This window comes from Strongylocentrotus purpuratus, unplaced genomic scaffold (genome assembly GCF_000002235.5).
Source record: "Strongylocentrotus purpuratus isolate Spur 01 unplaced genomic scaffold, Spur_5.0 spur5_scaffold_5, whole genome shotgun sequence".
Taxonomy (NCBI): Eukaryota; Metazoa; Echinodermata; class Echinoidea; order Camarodonta; family Strongylocentrotidae; genus Strongylocentrotus; species Strongylocentrotus purpuratus.
The window spans coordinates 26605304-26629235 of record NW_022145611.1 but is presented as its reverse complement, the minus strand read 5'-3'; the positions used below and the strand labels follow the sequence as shown (position 1 = coordinate 26629235).

At 36.9% G+C, this 23932-nt stretch overlaps 1 protein-coding gene across 8 annotated transcripts in view; it reads right to left on the bottom strand.

Annotated features, from left to right (window-relative positions):
• The window catches only part of LOC579651 (centrosomal protein of 170 kDa protein B), a 57697-nt gene that overhangs the window by 21897 nt on the left and 11868 nt on the right, over window positions 1-23932 (bottom strand). For 4 of the 8 annotated variants that reach the window (XM_030999795.1, XM_030999797.1, XM_030999799.1 and 1 more), the window contains exons 3-11: window positions 22755-22844; window positions 16565-16643; window positions 13206-13285; window positions 9692-9754; window positions 7583-7700; window positions 3299-3433; window positions 2549-2934; window positions 1377-1488; window positions 432-982 (exon numbers count right to left, since the gene is read on the bottom strand). In XM_030999795.1, the coding sequence (XP_030855655.1) occupies window positions 432-982; window positions 1377-1488; window positions 2549-2934; window positions 3299-3433; window positions 7583-7700; window positions 9692-9754; window positions 13206-13285; window positions 16565-16643; window positions 22755-22844 (1614 nt within the window). Of the gene's footprint in view, window positions 1-431; window positions 983-1376; window positions 1489-2548; window positions 2935-3298; window positions 3434-6009; window positions 6200-7582; window positions 7701-9691; window positions 9755-13205; window positions 13286-16564; window positions 16644-22754; window positions 22845-23932 lie in introns of those variants that run through there. The other 4 variants (XM_030999796.1, XM_030999801.1, XM_030999802.1 and 1 more) reach the window with 4 other exon arrangements.

Genomic DNA, 23932 nt, shown 5'->3' with positions numbered 1-23932 from the left:
TCACATGCAATACTTGAATTTGTTATACTTCAGCTTGGTGAAAATTAAGAAAAAACAATAAGTAGATGTTAGCCCCTGCATAATTCTTCAAAAGAATCAATAATAATAATAATAATACACAATATTTATTAGGCACTTAATACTTAATAGTCTGACTAAAAAATTATTTACCAAAACTTATAATAAACACACAACTTATACAATGCAATGGTATGTGTAATGTTAATGATCAACTTTGAAGGGTAGCCACAAATGTCTACAGGTATGTCCAGGTAATGATATCTCCCCACATGTACACTTTAATTTACAAAAACAAAACATCAAGATAGACCTTTGAACATACAAAATGTTATTGATGCCAGTTACAAGTTCAAATCAGTGGTAATCATTTTGCTATTTCTCTGTGAAAGCTATTAAAGAGATTCTCTTACCTTTCCTTCAATATCTTCAATTTTATCCACCGCTGTCCTGCTACTTCCATCCCCTCTAACTCTCAAACCGGGTCCACTTTTATCCAGTCTGCTTCTCCCGTTCTGTTTACCAGCAAACACCGCCTCCTCCTCCTCCTCCTCCTCCATCTCTTCATCCCCAACATCCTTGTCCGTATCATCATCACTGGGCACTTTCTCTTCCTCTCCGACTCCAAACTCCTCATCGATTCCCTCCTTGGCCTCCTGCCCCTCCACCTCCTGCGAGTCGCTCTCGATGGTGTAGGTTCCAGCCTCGCTCACGTCATCTCCTCCACCCCCCTCTACCTCTACATCGATATCATCCTGGTATTGAGAGTCCTCCCCCTCCGTGTCCACCACGCCAGGGCTGACTGGTGTGGCGGGGGTGGTGGGGCTGGGGGAGCCCCGGTTTGGCTTTGTCTTCTGACTGGACTTGACAAAAGTTCTTTGGCGTATGTGGGCTGGAGGGAGGGGTTCTGAAAGACAGTTGGAGCTCTTGTTCTTGCGCTGCATTTGCTGGAAGTTGACATCGCCTTTACAAAAGAAAATGAGAAATTGGGTTGAGGAGCTTCTCTTATGCAAGCGAGTACGTAGATACCCAAATTCAAGGACATTTTCACAAATGCAGATAGCATCAAGTACACACCATTCGTGGATTTACATGCAAATTAGGCAACAAGAAGATCAAGACTGAAAACTGCACTACATGTAATATGAAAGCTTATGCTAAAACTGCTCTTCAAAAGAAAGCAATGGGGCATAAATGACATCCTTTTAGTGGCACTTACAGATTTAAGCTAATTCCAACACCAATACTTGGAAGCAAAAGGTACGAGCAAAATTGGCTACATGTAGGAGCTAGCAGGTTAATTAGTCATCCAAACATATTGCTAAATACAAGATACGTGGTGAAAACATAGGACCTACCTTGGTAGCCTGGTGATGGAGTATCAGGTGTACCTTTGGGAGTCCTACGTCCCCCTGGTCCTGCCCCAGACCATCCATCTGTTCTGGAAGACAGTGGGGAAGCCCTGGGGCTCTGTTACGATTGGAAAGAAAGGAGTAAGGGAAAAAAGGAGAAAATTAATCACTCAGTACCAAATAAGTCATATCAGTGAGATACAATTTAGTTTAAGAATCAAGTTTACAGCAATTATACTCCATATTTTCTTTTGACATACATTTTCAGTACATGAACTGATAAGTGCACTGTAATAATAACATGCATCCAGTAGAAAATATGTATCAATTTTACTTCTTAAAAAGTATCACATTATTCTGGCAATGTCTCGGATCATTTTACTCTGGCAAGCAAGAAAATTCAAGCATATAACACATAACACCTAAACCTAAAAGAATTTTCTGAAAAAAATAACAATATGACTTAATATCGCAGATACTGTAAACAACACTTGTGACAAAAAATAAATACTTACTTTCTTCATGAATAACATGCTAAACATACTCATTTTTCAAAGTCAGATCCATACACCGATTGCAAACAATGACATCTAACACTGCCCCAAAATGAATGTGCTATGTTGTAAGGTCTACCATTAGAGTGACTCTATCAGACTAGGATGATCTCTATCCCCTATCTGATCTCCATATGAAACTCTTCACACCCTAACCTAGATATTACGAGGCCCCTACAAGACTTCAATCCATTAACCCTTTGCCTGCTAACTTCTCTCGACCCCTGTAGTGCTTCACAATAGAAGCTGTACTACAGGGGGCCTAATGATCAAGTCGGGAGGGAGGGGGAGGGGGAGGGGGTTTGTATCAGGGGATAATGTATAGATCCTGCCCAGAAGATCATTCTCATACATCCATCATCATCTTCAGTGGAGCCGATGAGGTCGGGTCGAGTTTCATCCCATAAACACTTGAAGTCTCATTTGAGATAAGTCTCTAAACAGGAACTCTTCAACAGGTGTGTCTTAAGCTATGGAAGTCAAATTTAGATCTATTACTCCTCATCTTTAGGCAAATACAGGTTCAGATTATAGTTTAAAGTAACCAATTAGTCATTGATTACATGCTGAATAATCCTATTGCTTGAACTTTAATGTAAGAAGGAAGGAAGAGCTTTGACTGACTTGCATGACTGCTTCCTCTTCCTGACTCTTCTTCATCAGCCGCTCAGCCTTGAGCTCTTCCATCATGCGGGAGCTCTTCTCAATCTTCTGCCTCATGTTCTTAGGGATGCAGTTCTGGAGGCTGTCGGGCCTTGCAATCTTGGAAGCGCCATTATCGCTGCTCCCAAAGTCGATGGTGAAGCCGATGGCCTTCTCACTGGACGCCATGAGGGTGATCTCTGCCTGAGCCTGGGGGCGGGGCGGCGGAGTCTCCTGCTGGGTTGGACGGCGGTCCGAGCGGTTGTAGATGACGACGGGGATGTCCCGTTCAGGCTCGTTGGAAGGAAGCCTAGAAGGCCGCTCGTGAGGGGACGGAGATTCGAGAGGGCGGTTGTCGTCTGATGAACCTATAAGATAGAGAATGTTTGATATTTGATAGTCTTTAGAATTCCTAGTTTCCAAACTATAGGCTTTTTTCTGTGGAAAATATAATGCCTGCATGTTGGTCTCTCTTGACACGTTAAACCATGTGCACTAAGGCACTTTGAGAAAGATCCACGTTCAATTAAACCATGCCAAAAATTTGAAGGAATCTCATTTTTTCCTCTCTCTCTCTCTCTCTCTCTCTCTCCCTCTCTCTCTATCTCTCTGTCCCTTCTATTAATCCATATAAGTAATACCCAATTTTATGTGACATGAGAATAAATATCAAAATGTCATTGTTGTCATCATTGTCATTGCCAATGTCATATAGCATTATCTTTTACATACCTTGAGTTGAAAAAGTATTAGCTCTTGGTCTCAGGTCGTCTGGTGAAGTACTACCATCAGGGGAAGGATCTTCACTCTCACCCCACCATGCTGGTTGACCATACAAGGGAGAACCGTGGGCTGCCGGTCGATGATCTAAACAAACAAAGAGATACCAACAAACAAAATCAAAGTTCTAGTAGCAAAATACTTTATATTTACAGAGGTAAAGCCCCTATCAGGGATTTGCAAGCCCTCAAAAACTTATCTCAGAATGTATATGTAGCAGCAAGATGAGTTTATGAAAGTATGTGTACAATTTAGATCAAAAATTGAAGCCCTCATTTAGTACACAACAAATGGGGTGAACAAAACACTGCCAGTTGTTAATAATGAATATGTTGCCACTATACTTTTAGGAAAGATTTCAATTATGATTTTACAACATTTTGGCCCTTTTAACAACTTTGAAATTTTCACTGTGCAAATCTCTGCAATGCCGTTTTAATAAGGATGACTGCAAACCTCTCAATACAAAATGTTCAATTTTTTCACTTATAATGATCTAAATGAAGTGTATTGAAAAGTTATTCAACTAACTTATTCCTTTTCTTAAAGATAAGGTTGAGTTCCGGTCATGGAATTGCATTGTGAAAGAAACGTTGTAGAATTGATAAGAAAAGGTTGATCATCTAGCATATACATTGATGAATTTGGTATCAGTTTGTAGAAAGAAAAAAAAGAGTTCTACGAGAAAATTATGATTATTTTGTTAAGCCCGTTTTTTTTTTTTTCCTCTTTGAAATGTCAAAGTTGGGGGTGCGGCCTATGCGGCGCTGTGGCCTTATCGCCGGCAAATACGGTAAGTAAGACGTATAAGGGACTACACGAACATGTGACATAAAAATCTGTCCCGATTTTTATGATGCTAAATGCCATATTTAAAATATTAAGGCATTTGAAGAGCCATGCTTCTCATGGAACAATTTGTATCTGATATTCTTCCACACTTGCATAATAACAATGATAACGCTCATAAAATATTTTTCACCTCTTCCCAGAACTCAACCTTCTCTTCAAACTACAAAAATTATATGGACAGGCAAAGATTGTCAATCAAATTAATTTCACTCACAAACACAATAGATAAATTTTACTGACAGCCTCCTCCATAACTCCCTCCCTCCCGCTCCCTCAACAAACACAAAAAGTATATGAAATAATAATAAATGGTATGATAAAGGCAAGAGAGAAAATTATAATTTGCACTTTCTAGTGTACAATATGTTTATATCAGTTAAACTTTTTCTGCCCCTAAAAACATGCCTGTTATACCATTTGAATAAGTGTGCAAGTTACCGATGGCAATGAGTTTATTTACAAGTATTTTAAAAGTCCTTGTTTTGTCTTATAAACTAAAATGTATATATATTACACAAACGTGTTTTTTTCTTCATACCAAGGACATAATGTTAATCTAAATTTGCCACACTCCACCCAGGTGAGGCAAATGGGAAAATGGTAAATGGTAGGATGATTCCTTGAAATGCACTGTGCGCTGATAACGGTTGCCAGAGCTAAAGCTATGGTAATAATTTCCAAAGCTCTTTGGAAACGGGTATGGATGTTATATCATAATGTGTTATGCACTATACACGAACAGATTATCATTATTATTATGAGAGTACACAATTGTTCCGGCATACATCATGTGTAAGAAACAACCATAATGCCCTTATGTACAGTTGACAAATCCCGATTCCAAGTTGAGTTAGATCTTGGTGTAGCACTTGCAAATTGCCATGTAAACACAATTGCATGCATACAGTATGAACATGGTACACTTCATGATATAACACCTTGCTTTCAAACAAAGGCTTAATCATCATGAGAGAAACAGGAGTCTCAATAGAGCCTTCCCAATAAGATTCATTTCCTAAGCCATTAGCATGCGTGAATCATGAGTCTTCCATTCTCTTTCACACCTCCTAGTGTTTCAATTATCTATTTACAAGCTATTATACCCAAGCACCGGTAATATACTTCTTTGAAAAGTTCTTTGTGAAGATACGCCCATAGTTTGATGATGATTTGTATAATACCTTTGTTTTGTCAGTGACATTATTTGAACACTATGATCTTCAAGAGTTTATCCTCCTTTTTTCATTACCACAGCAATGCACATAGTTTCTTAAATGAATTAAATCCACTTGCGATGTATCTTTCCATTTCTTTTTATTATTCGCTGTTTTTCTCTATCCATCTTTGCTAGTTTGCATGACTTATACACATCATCAGTTTCCCGTCCACCTTTTCATGTATCTGTCTCATTTACATACATGTAGAAATCATGTGTAGAATATAAATCAACATCAATATATATTTTGTTAATAAAATTTAAAACAAATACAAACCTATGTTTCTCTTACAGCCACCCCTCCTGCTACCCTTATCCCTCTCCTGCTACCCCACCCCAACAAAATCACTCACAAAACTTCCCTGCTCTCAATGTCTAAATCAGATTACAGCCGATAGATTTTTAATTGACAATTTTGAGGAACTATGCTAATACATTCATCAGCTAAGGTTTCTATTACAAAGTTTGTTGGTGCAAATAAATCACAAATCATTGAAACAATCACACAAGCTCTTCTCACATCCTGATTCATACACCCTTTAACAGTCCTGAAAATACAAGCACATGTTAAGAATAGAAAGTACCCCAATCTTACCCTAGCTCTCCCGTGTCTCTACAATGTCCTGTTCTTAAACCCACCACACTACACTATCCTTGGACTAAAGTGACGAGACACAATATTTCAACTAACGAGCAGAGATGACTAACTGACAGCAGTGAAGAAGAAGAAGAAATAAGCCACGAATGCCGCATTCTGAGACACAAACTCATTTGCTGGCTTGAAAAAGCAGGAAGTTATTTATGCACATGGTTTAAATTTTGGAGAGTGGGGTCTTTTGTTGCATGTGTTTCCTGCTGGCATTTGTCTTGAAAGCCTGAAAGCTTGCAGTTTGAAATCCATTGAAATCCAGGGGTACCCAAAAGATCAGTGCCTATACATGTATTGGGTATCAGAGTCGTCTCAATCAATTAACAAAGTTTCCTGATCAGTTTAAGTGAGGCACAGCTACCATGCCCGATCAGATTCCATCCATTTCATGAATTTAGAATGTTATCGCAGAATATTCATTTATCAGTACACATAGATTTTGTACATGTTTGTACGTCTAGAATGCATATACTGAAGCCAATAGTTCCTCTTCACACCAAATCCCCCAATACAAAACCACAACAAATACAGATGTTTCGGTTGTGAATATGCCAGCTCTACCCTCTATTTAAACAGACCTCTGCCTTTATGACACTGAGTTGACTTTTCTATTTCTGTTTTTCCTAATAATTTTTCTCTTTCAACACATATTGTAACTTTGTGTATTATATATTTACGTAGGTGTAGGGAATAAAAACATTCCGACAGATGGTTTTGAATATCATCTCACTGAAAAATACAGATTGCTTGATATATTTGATGCTTTTTTTCACAAAATAAATCTCTACATTCATTGATCTTACAGAGCAACAGAGATCTCCTGTGCTTTGCAAATAATGGCATGGGATCCTGTTAATCGGTAATTGAGTGAATTCATATTTGAACATTAACCTATTATCTTTTGATGGAAATAAAAGTAAATTCTCAAAATGTCTCATTACACCTGTTCCAGTTGACTACTCAATGAATTCAAATTTGATTAACCTAAATAATGGATGCCAGGACATGTCACACAAAGTGCTCTATTCAACGCAGTGACTGCTGATCTTTCTACTTCCCATAGGCTGCATACCGGGACCCTCCAATATCCATCTAGGCAATGATAACATTCATCATATACATGCAATGACCAAAACCAACCAATCAATCAGAGCAAACAACAATGAGTCCATCTCTCAAACTATCAATCAATCCATGTATTTCTCTCTTAATCACATTTTTCAAAACTTTCATTCTTCTATATACCTTCAATATACCTTCTCATTTACAAGTCATGAAGTATTGAGCAATCGATAAACCCTTGCATTTCGATGACAGTACCCTTCAGAGAACCCATTAATTCTCAATCTGATATGGGTTGAAATCTTACGACTGCCACATTGTTTTAAAGTACTTTGTACGGTACATACACATATCTGTACACGTGACAAAAGCTGACCGTGACAGTCCATTGCTTGTTCCATTAGTCAATCAAAGATTTAAATGCTGTCCTAGTAGTTGTGTGGGGCATAGGACTCACCTTGTAAGCTAGCTTGCTTGCCGTAAGTATTTCTGCTTTCCTTGGCATTTCTCTTCTGCATTGCCCTGCGAAGGGACTGGTTGTAATCGGGTGGGCTCTGCCTCGTCAAGAAAGCCTGCTAACAAACATTTTGCAAACCAAAATTAAAAAATTAAAAAAAATGATACAGGATAAACAATTCCACAAATACAATACACACATGCACTGAACAAGCGTACTGAAATATAAGACACAAATGGTCAACACCACTGTTCAGTTTGAAGTATTAATAGGGATATTAAAAGTATCAGATCTTTTGACTGGGGTACAAATTGCTATAAACTATCTAAGGTCAAGCTCTGGCATGCAGGAAAATCTCCAAGCAAGTTCCATCCTGAAGTGTAATATGATTAACCAAATCATAAACTCCTGGGGCCTTGCATGAATCAGAGTAGTACAATACATGTATGTCAACCTGTGTAGGTTCAGTAAAAAAATTAATCCAAATTCAGGACCCTCTTTCATAAAACTTATCAATAACAACAACTGTCACATTTTGAGAACAAACAAGCTCACGCTCACAGCCAACCAAATGCAACCGTTTTTATAGCCTGCAAAATTATTGTAATGTGTTGGTGTTACTGATAATAAGTTTCATGTAACAGGGTCCAGGTTTAAAAGATGAAAAGATGATTGTATGATTGAAAACTGCTATCATAAAAGTAACAACTGCTCTTGCACTGTAACTAAACTACTATATTTTAGCTGAAAAGGTATTAATACAGGGGTACAGACAGATGATGAAAAAATACTTTTGGAAATAAAATGGCATTACCATTATCATTAAAAGGGCATCATCATTATCTCATTTGCTTTACTCTAATACAAGCATACAACTTTCTTAAACACCAACAATATATTTAGATTGATCTTCATTGCCAGGCAAGAAACACCTACATAAAAGAACTTACCAAGATCCATTTAAGAAAAGCAACTTGAAGAGAGAGTGAGAACAAGTTCTGGATACTGACATACATTCCAAACATGGCTACAACCCAGCATGGTCTTCATTTCAAATAAAATGTTCCGCAAGCACTTAAACCCCAATGAGAACTCAATAAACCTATATCGATATTTTTGTTTTGGTTATATAGTTATGTCTTCTAATGTATCGTATCATTTCAAATTAGTTTTTTGCTGCCATATAAATGTATAAATATAACTTTCATAACATTAAAGGTATATAATAGTTTTATGGGTGTCTCTTTTACAGTTAACTCTGCTTAAATTGTCTTCCTTTTTTCTTTCTTAGTTAAATAATGTTTTCAATTTCAAGACTGTAAAATTGGATGAAACTTGACAAGCTGTATTCCCCAATGTGTGTTGTAAATGATAGGTAAATGCTCTCTAGGGTGGGGGCCTGGGGGTAAATATGGTTGCCAGGGGTCTAGAATAACACATTGCGGATTTGATAGGATTACAGGCATATAACTTACATGCATAGCATTGGATCATGTTTCCATGTTTTCAAGACTATATGATTATCCATGAGTAACATATTGTAAGGGTTTAATCTACAATTCTCAATATCTAATTCAGTCCTTTCCTTGTTCTCACTTTCTCTTTTCAGTACAAATTAAGCTCATTGCTATCAATATAAGATTACTTGCATCCAAACAAGACAATTACAGCATGCTTCATACAATGAGTAAACTGACCAATCTTTACCAATCCACATCATTCATGTATTGCAAATCATAAACTAGTGCAACCTCCAGAGTTCATAACACACAAAGATATTGATATGCACTGACAAATGTGGTCATTTCACCAATCCAAACCAGAAGCCCAAGGCCAAAATTGTATTACTTTACACAGAAAGATATGCAGCTACGGAGGGACAGTACATGCACTATTACATCATTGAACAGCTGCCATGAATACCCTTTTTAAACTAATCTAGGCATCTTTAGGTTTAACAATAAGAGTTTTAAAAATAAAAATGAAACATTTTCATATGGCTAAGGTCAAACAAGTTATTGTTCTTCATTCTATTTCAAATGCTTCATTTCATGCAGGGGGCATGCTGCGATGCTTGGGACGTGCTGCAATGCTTGGCTATAGACTCACATCCTCATCCTCATACTCCTCCTCTTCCACTTCGTAATAAAAGTCCCTCAAATCATTCATTTCCTGTTGCGGGAAGGGGGATGGTTAAGGGGATAGAACAGCACACGCAGTCAGATATAAAATTCACTGACAAAAGTTTTTTTGGTTTTACAGGAAAAAGGTGTATCATACTAACATATGAACCAGCCACAAAAATGTAAGTGCTATTATAATGCATGATTATAGCCTTTGCAAATTACTACAGAAGATATCCTGATCGAAGTATATGTTATGCGATGTTGTCAAAGTATACCATACACAAAGCTGATCCCTACATGTATATGATGAACAAGCATTTGAAACATTATTTTTTTAAGTTGTACATGTAAAAAATTAACGATTTATGAAATAGTGGAACTACAGAAATAAAATGGCTCAGGGCAAATTTTCCTTCTACAGTGCACTCTACAGTAAATGCATGTGCACCCCAAAAGAAAACAAAAGAGAGATTAAAAAAAAACAACGTAAAATCACTCGAGAGTGATGGCAAAATCCATTTTATAAGACGTAACTTAAAAGGAAGGGAAAAAAGAATTCCAAAATATATTCCATAATCCTTTAAAGGGATCGTTTAACAATGTTAAATCTGAGATACACGGCCCTACGTGTTATCAGTGTCTGTGATATGGTGTAATATTGAAGCCCTAAAAAAATTGCGCTTCAAAATGATCAAGAAGTGCCTCAAAAAAGTAAATATCTTTGAGTGACCGGTTTTACCATACTCGTTTTCCCCAATAGACTGTAGTGTTATGAAAACCGTCAGGCGAACGGTTTTCAAAATTTGTAATTCCAATCATAAATATCTTGATAATCAGACAGACGATCGGCTTGTAAAAGTCATGGGGTTCCTGAGTGACCTAAAGGTTTATAATTATCATTGCATCATGAGCTAAATCCTGAATTTTATTTCAAAATCTGAGACAAAGTTACCGGATCCCTTTAAGCTGACGGTGGCCTATCCACAATTTTTGCAAATGAATGAATAAATAAATGTGCACCTTAATTGGTTCAATCCTAAATATGGCCATCATAGAGAAATATAATATGAAAGGAATCTAAAGAGATAATGACAAGGCAGGGACGTGGGGAGGGGGGGGGGGGGGGGGGGAGTAGATCGAGTAGGTAAACCCCCTGCTGTGACTGATCTCTGTGGGATTTTGCACTATCTCTGAAATCTGATGCTTGTTTTGAAATATCACACTGCCTGATCTGTTGCAGGCATCAATTTTCATCAAAAGATAAAAGTGATAAGATTTGACAAATAAATCAGCCATTCATATCGCATTTACAAAGTGCCATATCCATGTAGATATAAACATCTACCCTGGGAATTAGGACGCATCATTCAATATTCAATAAAAGTCTATTTTTACACATTTTCAGTGATACAGCGCTTTAATAATAGTCATGGCTATAATATCAGTATGCCCTATTAGATTATAGATTTATCCATTTGAATCACTGAACATGCTATACATGTAGTATAGGCCGAATCATAACGTAGCATAATCATTGGAGAAAAATGTAATCCAGGGAAATGATGTTTTAGTCTGTAGTTTTAATATTGTTTTGTTGATATAATCTTGGAACAGAAACAATATCAAATTAAAAAACAAAAGACCTCTCAATTAATGTCTATTTTTTAAAAGAAAAGTATCAATTTTGTTTGGTTAAAATGTACCGTAATGAAAGGTACCAGAATTAGGTGCAACAGCCACTGGAATTTCCCATTGTTTTTCATAACTTTTTACTAATTCAATTGATTACAGAACTCTTACAAATATACTGGAATGAAATTCTGAGCTACAGTCATTGCCATAAAAATTAGGCCTAGTATATTTCTATTGAAACAAACTTCAATAACATGATACTGCAAAATGAAGCACATAAATTAGGAATTCTAGTAGCATTCAAACAAACATTTCATACATGTAAATCAATATCTGTTTCCTTTTCCCCTTTTTTCTGACCTATAGCACAGAAAGGGTCTAACAGCAACATGCATCACCAGCAAAAGAGAGGCACAAATCACGGCATATATACAGTAAACATGTACTACAAAGAACAGTTTCACCAAAAGAGGGAGCTATGTCATTACATTGTCAAGATATAATTGAATAATTTGGGGCAGGGGAGGGGAAAACAAGCCTTCTAAAATCGCAAGAGCCAAAAAATACTACAAAGTTGCATTTTTATGTTACTTGTAAAATATTCATAAACTGCATAGCACGTCTCCACCAAATACCAATGGTGTATATTTACAAATGTGTTACTAATTGCAAGACACACCTCTTCATTATTATCATATCCAATCCATAATAATTCTGTAGGGTGAATCTCTTCAGGAGGTTCCTTTTATTTATTGGAAGGCATGAAATAAAATCAATATAAAATATGATAAAGCTATTACAAACCATCAACATTATAGCGAGTGTAAAAGAAATATTTTTTAATTAGAACACATAGCTTAAACTTCATGATCAGTGTTATTTGGCATGAGCAATAAGTTGTACTATTATTTGAAACAATGGTATCATGCCAGTATGGGGGAAGGGGGGACTCTAATATTCATGTAAAAAGCTCTCCTTCCTTCGTAAGTAAAATGTGATTTAAAAAGCATTGCCAATTTGGCATGCCTACCCAACATACGTTGAATACATGTGATTTAACTAAAGCACCATCCTGGCACTCGTTCGGCGGATCACTTCTGCATCATAATAAGTCTGTTTGATTAATCAGTAATTGTGATTTGGGACAATCCCATGAGACATGATGAATGTTTTAACATCTGGTTGAATTACAGCTTCACACTTAGTTTACAGTTTGCATTTGAAAAAACATCTTTTTTTGTGCTTAGAACCCATCTATTTGCACACATTACCCATACATGTAAAGAATGAAGGATTAAACAAAGCCCAAGGATCAATTGCATTACATCTGCAATAATCATTACAAGTGTAATAACCATACTTTTGGGGGTTGTTTCTCTTTTGCCTATTTCCTTTTATTTGTTGTGTTATATTGCATGCCAAATATCAAAGGGTCAATAGTTCAATGCAACTTGATGATATTTTAATCTCCCTGATCCTCCTACTCTTAACATGATTGCAAAAACATACAAATAAAACAAAATAAGGCAATTTCAATTACATGTACATTGTGCATCACTCATTGAAATGTGCTTTTATTACAATAATATTACAGGATTCAAGTATAATTTGTATAGTTAATACAATAGAGTACTGAAATTGCCTTTAAATAGATTGTCTTGTTTTTGTATTTTTGCACTAGTGTTTCTAAAAAGTTAGTATTTAATGTTTGCTAGTTACTGTTCTTAATAAATTGTAGAGGGAAATCTCTGATCATTCTTTGACTTCTATATTCTTGAATAGAAGTTTTATGATTGAATTTAATGAATTCTAGATATTATATGGCCTTTGTTTGGAGGGTAATACATGGAGGAAGTTTAACGTACCTGCTTGATGAAGCCTTCCTGGTCCTTAACCACTGAAATGTTGTCTAGCTGTAGGCTGTCAAACCGATAGGTTATAGGATGTGAGATACAATGAGTTAAGGAAAAATCACAATCACAATAATGGTATTAATCAAATAAACACCACAATAAATCAAGTCAGCGGTGGTTAAAAGTATAAACTGCAATATTGGCAAACATAAGAAACATTATTCAATGAGTCAATCCAACGGACACTAATACATACTCTGAACAAGTCCAGCAAAGCATAAATCTACTTATTTGTATATCATCTTTAAGTGCAGATATGTTTTACCTGCATACCTACATGGACATGTATATGTATATGTTGAAATATCCCAAGTTTCACAACCTACACCCCTGTACATGTACCAACCTTTGACACTGCTTATTAGTTATGTTGTTAAAATGAAATCATTTAAAAAAAACAGATACCGGGTAAATATGATGTAAAAAACAATACAGTTCATTGTAATTATGAAATAGAATAATGAAAGAGCACACACTGTGCAATTACTATATACATCTGTGACAATATAATGTGACCTTTTCAAGATGTGCTGTTATTATTCACTTGTCATAAATGTTCAGCCATTCTTGTCAACATTTATTGGCTTTAACTTTGATCTCTCCCCCTCCCTCTTCCTCTTCTCTGCCCTTTCCATCCCTCCTTGCAATTCCTTTCTGCTGCTCCCGTCTCCTTCTCCTGCTTCACCATTTATTGTTCCTTCCTCCGAGTCTTTCCTTTTCCATCCTTATTTCTTCCCCCTTGCCTCCCCTTTCCCTTGACCATTTGATACATAACAGAATACATTACCCCAGAGCTCAGAAAATCTAATCTGGAGAGTCGGAGGCTGTTTCTTCATCCCTCCTCTTGCATACTTAAGGTCATCTTTCTTTGTGAATCCCTTCCTTCATCTCCCCTTCCTCCTGCTTCCTCTACCCCTCCTTCTCCCCTCCTTGTACAGAGGGATACACTCCCTCAAAGTTTCTATTTCACCTGTGAGAGTCTGACTATTCACTCATCCCCACCCCTTCCTCCTCCTCCTCCTCCTCCTCTTACTTTCCTCCATCTTCTTTCTTTTACCCCTCATCTTCCCCTTCCCTTCCCCTTCCCTTCCCATCCTGACAGATACCAGTATTCTTCCCAAGAGCCCCCATAAAACTAACATAGTCTGGATCTACATCCACCCCCTCCCTGTTACCTTCAACCTCCTCTTTCACTGCCACTCCTCTCTCATTTCCTCCCTCACCTTTGAATTTCCCCTCCCTGAACCTTCAATCACAAGAGTCAAACTCCTGGCTTATCCACCTTCCCCCTCCATCTCTTCCCTCATCCAATCTCCCTTCTGATTCCCACCCCCCCCCCCCTACATTGAGAACAGAATTCCCTCCTCAAGAGCTGCCAAACTCGATTAGGAGAATCCATCTCTTCATTCAACCCATCCTCTTCCTACCCCTTTGCTACTGCATAAAACCTTCCCTTACACCTGTACAGCTCCAAATTTCAATCAGATGAGTCTGTCTCCTTACTCATCCCCTCTCCCATTCTACCCACCATCTCCTCCTCCCCCTATCCACTTTCCCATCTCCCTCTCCCTTCCAAACACCCCCCCCCAACCCTCCCATCTCTCCCTTCCAGTCCCCCTCCCCATCAGAATGCAGAATGCCCCCCCCCCTACAGCTCCCCAATTCAATCGGGAGAGCCTGTCTCCTCACTGATCTGTACCGTGACAATGGGGAAGCCCATCTCTCAGTCGCCAGTCAACAAGATGATGAGAGAATTAAAAACCCTCAGACATCCCGCTAGGCCGGTGGTCGCTGGGATATTGGGTGAGTGCCGAAGAAAGGCCAATAAGAAAAGAAATCAAGTGATCTCTATTGGCTAGCTAGCAGTTCATTAAAATGACCACAGGGGATTTTTCACAGCCCTTATTGCAGTCGCTCATAGCAGCGACATGAATATAGATATGTCAATCTAGAACATGCAATGCAACACATTAGATTTCCAGTGGAGTTTCCAGTGGAGTATAGTGTATCCAAGAGATTTGCAATGCACATGCCAAACTTATGAAAAATTAGGAAATGATAGATTTCCTGGTGATCAAATGTATCTCTTCCTCTCCATGGTAACATTATAGATGCCTATTATATTTCTGTAGATGACATATGGATTAAAGTGTCATTACACTTCTCTGTAATTGTGAACCTAATCTTTTTCATGTCCATATACAATGACGTACATGAATATTTAGGATATGCTTCATAATATTTGTGTGTTTATTGCAAAAATGGATATCAAGAAACATACATGTATTTTAAAACTTCCAACATCACTGAGAATACATTTAACTGGATCATACAATTTGTTAACCATAATAAAAGGAAGATAGTAAATGGATTAATATAAAGTGGATTTCCATTTCCAGGATGTGGTTTGGAATGACTACATCCTGATCCAAATATTTGGATTTGCTCAGTTAATCTGATTGAGGGAGCAACTTTATGATCCATATCAGTTCTACATAATTATGTCTTCCTCTCATCATCTCATACACATGTAGATTCGGATCTGCAAACTTGTACAAGTAAACTACACTATGGGCACATGTACGTAAGTGTTTGATTTGGAAAGGACTTTCGAAGAAGTTTACTGTTTGAGTGTTGGACCTATTGTGTATGTTGATGTAAGTCCACTGTTATAAGAACTAAAAGATATCAGACTCAGACTGAGTTGACTGTGGTAATCAAGTTCAGAGTATTATTCAGCATTTGAATACAAAATATATACCTGTATGTTTGCATTGTTCAAAATCTATCCAACAGTTCTTGATTAAAAAAACTGAATTCTCTATGCAAAAATGTATCAATTCTTTTTCTTACAAAACATATGAAGACAAATTGCCCTAAAACTATCAATATTAATTTTTACTGAATCACTCTTGTACTTCTTTCACATCTGCATGTAGCTATTCTAAAACAACTGGATCAATTGATTTCACATATGAGTCAAAACTAAGTTGACCAGTACCTTATATTATCTTTCATGAATACAAATATTTTTCTGACTTGATGAAAGGCAGGTACTATTTATAGGCCTATATTGTCAGATAAATGTGTTATCCTTCTATAAACTTAAAAGCCATTGTTAATGCAAAGGCGATCAATACCCCATTTGGCAAATAAAGATACATTGTCCATTTCAATGGAACAATAAGTTTGTTTCATTTTGCATTGAGAATAAGATGGCAGCGATGTCTAAAAGGGCCACCTTGGCTTGGCACAGGTTTATCTTCACTCAACAGGATAATGAATGTGATTAATCTAAACAAAAAGGATATCATATCCAAACCGGATGGAGTCTCCTTTCTTCAACTGGATGTAGGTCTCCTCTGGAATCCTCGAATCATTCACGAACGTCTGCAGCAAAGAGAAAGAGCGAGAGAAATAATATATTTAATATGCAAAGTTGAACGAGACTGAGAGATGTTATTGTGTTGATAGATATGAACAAAAAGTATCACAGGACGAGAGAGAGGGAGAGAGAGAGAGAGAGGGGGGGTGGGAAGGAAATTGAGGAGGGAGGGAGGGTGAGGGGGGAAGGAGAGGCAGAAAGAGAGATAGAGGGCAAGAGAGGGGGGGGGGGGGGGGGGGGGGAGAGGGGGAGCAGAAGAAAGCTGCTTACCGGTACAGTAACAAAACATGTATTGTAGGAATTAAGGAAGAGAGGGAATGGAGAGAACAGAAAGAGGGCAAGATGGGGTCTGAAAAGAAGGCTCTAGAAAGGTAGATAAACGGGGTATCACAAGGACAGAAAGAGAGAACTGAACAGAAGAAAACCTCCCTTTTACCTGAACTAAAACATACTTATTAGAATTGTGGGCACATTTCCAAGTGACCTTCTCTATCAAAGGATTTTGCTATCTATTTATCAACAGATAAAGGATGATGAATATAAATGAGTCTGCATGTCATTGCAACCCAGTAGACAGTAACCTGCAGTAGTAGACAGTCCTAAACCACTGTGTAAAACGAAGTGAAGGTAATATAAGCCTATTACATAAATATTTGTTGCTGAATCTTGTTTATCAGTTTTTCTGAGATTGTTGATAGAATTAAATTTGATATCCCACATTGTTATGCAATGACTCATAATACATTTGGTAATATTATATCATGCATGTACATGAATTTATAATATTATGTGAGTCATTTTGACCTCTTCCCAGTGCATGTCCATGTATTACGCATGAAGGTGTGGTACAGGCAATTTTCGAGCAGCAGACAAACGGAAGCAAGGTCACTTCGGGTCACAGATGACTGGGCTACCTGTTGTTCATGGCTTTGACACAAACTTTACAGTTATGGTATTCAAAATATTTAGATTTCAAAGTGTATGTACATGAACATGTAGTAGTAGCTTAAGTCACGTGGTAGAAAAATTTGTAGTTTCATCAATAGTGTTGGTAGTAGTGGTAGCAGTGAAAGTTTTCGCGTAAGGCCAAATAAAAATAGGAGGCGGCCCCCAAAAAGGAAGCAGGCGGGGACGCTAAACATGTATATTTTTTTTAATGGCCTAAAGTAGGGAGAATCGGAAAACAAAAATTGGAAGAAATTGTTTTTAAGTACTAGACAGGCACTCTTTTCATCTTTTTCACATTCATGATTAGTAAGAAAAAATGGAAAGGGTTTGTCGTTGTAGCATTCCAGAGAAAGGAAAAAAATGGGATACCGTATATAATAGTTACACCATACATGTTCCTGTATATTTGCAGTATACCGGTACTTTTGATTCCCTCTTTCATACAATCACACATAAATTATATAATTTCACATTTTCTCAAATGCTGCAAGCATTTGAAACACAAACAAAACCAAAAGCAATGGATATTTATTATCCATGTTAAACACAATCATTGTACATACCTGATGGCTCCAACACCACTGCCATCTTCCCAACTAAACATTCCAGTATCACAAGTTTGTTCAATTCAGATAATGGAGTTAGATTTAAAATGAAACTCAGCTATACAAATACATCCTAGCTAGATAAAGTTAGCCTGCTATGCATGGGAGCACCTCAACCGTATCTCCCTATTTGTAACACTATGATACATAAATATGAAACACTTAGCACTATAAACCTTATTGTTGACTGGATCATTTTCTAGTCATGCGTGAGAGCATCATCGGGAGAAGGAATGTCATTGAATTGTATTCCGCCAGCCAGGCACAATATCGTCACATTTGCCATGCACGTTTTGAAAGAAGTGATAAATTGGATTTGATGTTTCATCCAGCTTTTTCAGATGGGGCGGTATTGCGGGGAAGGGAGGTGTGTCTAGCAAACAGAACTTGGTCACAGTTCCTTGACTCTCTCTCTCATTATCATAAATAATAATGAAATCATCAAAATCAACACTTTTTTCATTCAAGTTCAAAGGTTGCAATTCCTAGAAAAGTTATTGTTGTTGTTGCTGCCGCTGCTTTTGTTGTTATTATCATAATTATAATCATCATCATCATCATCATCATCAGTGTGTTCTCGTCTATTCATTCCTTATCATCAATTTATTTCTTGGGAAAGGAGTCATACTCTCCATTACTTCTTCACCATTGCATAAAATGCATAGTCATGTGACACAGGATACATTTTTTCCTCCAAATACGATTCAGGCAAGAAAACGTTAGGAAATTCATTCCTATGAACAAATGTAAACATTAAATTACTGATAGCAGAGGAAAGTCCATATGCACACTGGAAGTGAAAGTAAAATTCAAGATTCATGCTCAATCTCATTCTAAATGTTACAATAACTACATTTTTCTAGTGCATCCTGACAAAATTCCATATTCATTCTTTCCTTCTGTCATGATTGATGTGCATTAACCAGTCTTCCTGTTCCGCTGGTTGACAAGGGGAATCACCTACTGATAACTGGGATTTCCTCCAAGTATTGAATGAAATGCTGTTGTGTGTGTGTGGTCCACATAATTACTTTCATATTTTCTTATCCTTTTTTTGCATTTCTGGCTCTGAATAGCTATAAAACAATATTTTGCTAGGAGATGGCCCTGAAACTAGTTTGTGGGTGTTTTGTGTGCAACTACTGTAAGTGCTTGTAGTACTGAATATATCAAAATTTCTAAAAACAGTAGTTGAAATATTGAGAATATTTACCAATTCTCTTTTAAATCCATGCAATACAAGTTGTAGAAAAAACTTTCACAAAAACCATTCAGTTGACAATTTTGCAGGACTGTAGCAATATGAGTTTATAAAAGTTCTGTAGCATACACATGAGCACAATATACTGTTCAGACATGCATACACCTTTCAAAATCTTGAACTCCTTGTAGACCTCTATGCTTAAATCTTGGCAGGCTACATGTATGATCGAGGCAGGAGTTTTGAGAGCGCATGGGTTTGGTTCCGTAAGGGAAGCACATGCTGCTACTGGAGATTTCCTGAATACTGCTTGCAGGAACTCAGGGGGAAGACCTCAAACAATCTTACATGTGTATTTATCCCTTGTGCCAACACATATCGTCATTTGAACATGAAATGTAATCCTTATGAGCAGTTTTACAATGTACCCGTTTCAGATGGTGTCACCTGTAATGTGTACAAGGGATGATCCCTACATATACCTGTAGATATCTCATGCTTAAAATGAAAATGTCTTGATATCATACAATCATATAATAAACCAAGGTAAACTAATCCCTAGGAATCAATCTAATAAAACACTAGCATTTACTTGAGATACCTGTACCTAAGAATGATAGGAACCAATTATCAAGAAAATCAGAACATATTTTCATTCACTATTGCACAACAAACATTCCTCAATTATCCAATGAAGGCCAGTAGCATAAACACTTATACAATTCACAACTACCACCTTTACTAATGCAAAATACAGTTCAAACTGATTTTCTCATATGATTCTTATGTTTAACTGGATAGTGGCCAATCAAATACAAGAAATATTCCCTTCATGTAAGAGATATCAAGTGCACTCGAGTGAATAAACGTCTTACAATCAATAATCTTTTAATTGGCTCATTACAGTTTCCAGACATCAAGGCTTGTATCCTGCTGATGTTGGCTATCTCTTGCATGGCATACAGTCACTTATTTGCCAAGCATACGGCCAAGGTCAACTTCTCGTTAATAATCCAATATTAATTAGCATCATCCTTCTGGCCATTAGTTAGTGCTAATAGGTCACTGCTAATAGTACATTCTTTACCATGATGTTCTTGCTTGTGTAATGTCTAGACAGGCAACACCTTTCCATAAGTAGGAAGTGCCTTCTGGTACATGTATCTCCTTTAAGACCAAGAACAACTTCAATGCAAGTCCTAATCACTCTGTGCCTTTTACACTGAGGTATGTAGATAAAATGTAAACCTGTTTGAGTCTGATGGACTATAGTTGCTTTATAGAAATGCTTGGAACTTAAGAATACTCTCTTCTTTTTTTTTCTTTCATTTTTATCATCAACTCTCTGCAATCTCATTCAAATCTTGGAGTGTGAGCAAACCTTAAAGGGGAACTCGGACATTCACATTACGCAAATTCTATATCACCAGACTAAGATTGAGACTTCATTACAAACGGTATATGAAGTCATGAAGAAAGTGAAATCAGGAGAAGTCACATTTTGACCAAAATAAATTTATAAACTCTCAGCTGAATTCACTTTACCATGACACTGTCAGATTATCATTTGAATGATGTCTCCACTGAATCCATTCATTACCAGATTCCAAGAGTGACCAGAGTACTGTGTTCAAATAGTTCCGGCCCAAAATTAGAGAATGTGCATTTCACTGTCCACTACATGTAAATGTGATGTCATTACCATTTTAGCAAGATCCTTCATTACAAGAAAGTGTCCTGTCCAGTCAGCTCTTGTTAGTCATGGACAATAATTAAAGGAAATTACTCTTTGTGCGAAACAATTTGTGTTATGATTAAGGCCTACGCCCAATGACCAAACTGAACAGGCAGGCCACTTAATGCTAAACCCCTATAACCCCAGAAGTAGAGTTAAAATATTGTACATATTTAGAAATTGTTTGATCTAATTAATACTGTTAATAGCGAATTCACGGAACACTGACTTCATGATAAACTGTCCACATATTTGTTAACTTAATGTGGTCATGTGGGTCAGAATTCAAATTCAGAGAAATAATCAGAAATGGTGGCATTAGAGACCTGAATCCTTTGCTCTGGCTCATGTATACAATTTGCAAACATAAACAAGCTGGATCTTTTGAAGACAGAATAGTATCCTCTTTTGAAAAACTCTTTAGCAGTATTACCACTGTGTCGTCTGTGTCATATTTCCAGTAATGCTGATATTGATTAATGAATAACTATATACCCACAATAGTATAGTATTAATGACTGCTTTGAGAGAAATAGTTGTTTTATTACGCTCAAGGGAAGGTTAGAATTGTGCTATTCCCCGGCTTGCCGAGGGGAATAGCCCAATTGTAACCTTCCCGAGAGCGTATGAAAACAACTATTTCTCGAATATTAAAGCAGTCATTAATACTTTTATATGCCGAAAAAAAATAGACTAAAAAATAAAAAATAAAAAATACTTTTTTTTTCTGTCGAAGGTGAGAGTCGAACTCTTGCGTACAATGAGTGATGAATCTTACACCAACGCCTTACACCACTCGGCCATCGCGCGCTGTTCACATGCTTGGCAGTTTTGTACAATATATACATTAAAATGGATTGAAACCGGCTTCGGCGTGATGAATGCTTCGCAAAAGCACCCTTCTTTTACTTTTGCAATGCATATTGGCACGAACTTAGATCAAGATCTATCGGCAGATGTTGTTTTTTTGTTTTTGGAAGTTTATTTTCGTCTTCATGTCAACAATGCAAGATAAAATTGTCGGTAAGATCGATCGAGATTCAATTGTATTGAAATTACCGACCAATCCTTCGCACACATACGGTATCCTCGATCGCTCAAACCATTTTTTAACATGTAAACCTATGGGGTAACCATGGAGGCTGACCTATTTTTTTAATAACCATGGTTATTAAAAATATTAAATGTTTTATGCATGGTTACCGGGAATTTTACAGGAACAGTTGAAGTTTATGAATGCAATTCGACCAATCAGATGGCTGGATTTCTTAAGTGAGGTATATAATGAAAGTTAATTACCATTATCAAACAGAATGACTACGACTGGGCACTGAAGTGGACTGATTTCTAAATGATGTAGTTCATGGTTTTCTTTATCCGAAGGATTAGACCGTGTCTTGTGCCATACCCTTTTATATAAGTTATCTTTCATAACGTTTAGCTACAGTAAAATATGGCATCCAGTCTATGTGCAGTGTTTTCACAAATTTATGCTAGAATTTCTTCTTGATCAACATATTATGAGGTCGATATTGATCAACAACACTGAGCTTGAAATCAAGCTATTGATGAGGTCAAAGGTCATGTATTTGACTCCATTTTTAACGATGAAACAAGATCAACTCACCCCGTTGAGACTACCAACGTCCTTTATGGAATGCGACCCATCAATCTGATCATAGGCGATCACTGAATGCTGTTTGTCTACACTGCGAGACTGGAATGAGAGAAAAACAAAACACAATGGAAGAGAGGGTGAGATGAACATAATTAGATTGAATGAGGTCAAGTGAATTCCAATATGTCGAACAAGTTTTAAAAAGTTCTTGTACCTGTTAAAAAGATAACAAATTTAAGCAAAAACAAAAATAACCCCCAAATCATAATTTTAGTTCTTGATTTTGTAAAAATACTTTAATAGCGGTGATTGTATTGATCAGATTCAGAACATTACAGTGTACAAGTAAACAGATAATACCAGAGTTTATAGAACTATTCTTGACATTGTAGAATTCTAGCCCAACATTGATATAGCAAGTACATGTACCTACCTTTAGAATATTAACAAAACATATACAAATATTAGTTCAATTATAGTATGCCCATAAAAATATCCATGTTTAAGGAAGCCCAGTTCTAGACTACTGCATCCACCACAAAATAACAATATTGTGTATGTATGAGTGTACATTTTAAAGCTAAGGTGTAACTGGAATGCCTGTGTAATAGGGCTATTAAAGATAAAAGAGCATTTGTCAGGCCAAACCTCATTTAAAAGTCTACACGTACCCTGGTATGCAGATCTGCATGATCAACAGTGAGGTGGACAATATTTGCACTGCAGCTCACTTTGTACACATATCTGACATTCTGACAAATAAAGACCAATCACTCAATTGCCGGGCAAACACTTTGAAGAAGAAAAAAGGCCGACCCAAATTGTTTCCTCTCTACCAAATTATGAATTAATTGAGCTAATCATGAATTGAGGAAATATATCATTTTGTGGTTCTGGTCTAGTGCATATACTGTACGTACATGTATACAAATAATTTTAAATCAACAACAAAAGGAAATATAGCAGATTAGCAGGTCTACATTATAACATAGCCTACATGTACGTGTAACGTGTACCTCTGAAATATGTGCAATTTTAAAGCTTTCTAGTTTATGTTAATCCTGTTTTCATATCTGTTGGTTTCTTATAAACAAATGTGTCTGCCTATTATTCCTCCCTCTTTTTGTACCATGGGTAAGGAAGATATTAGACTTGCAACTATGTACATGTACAAGATAAATTAACAA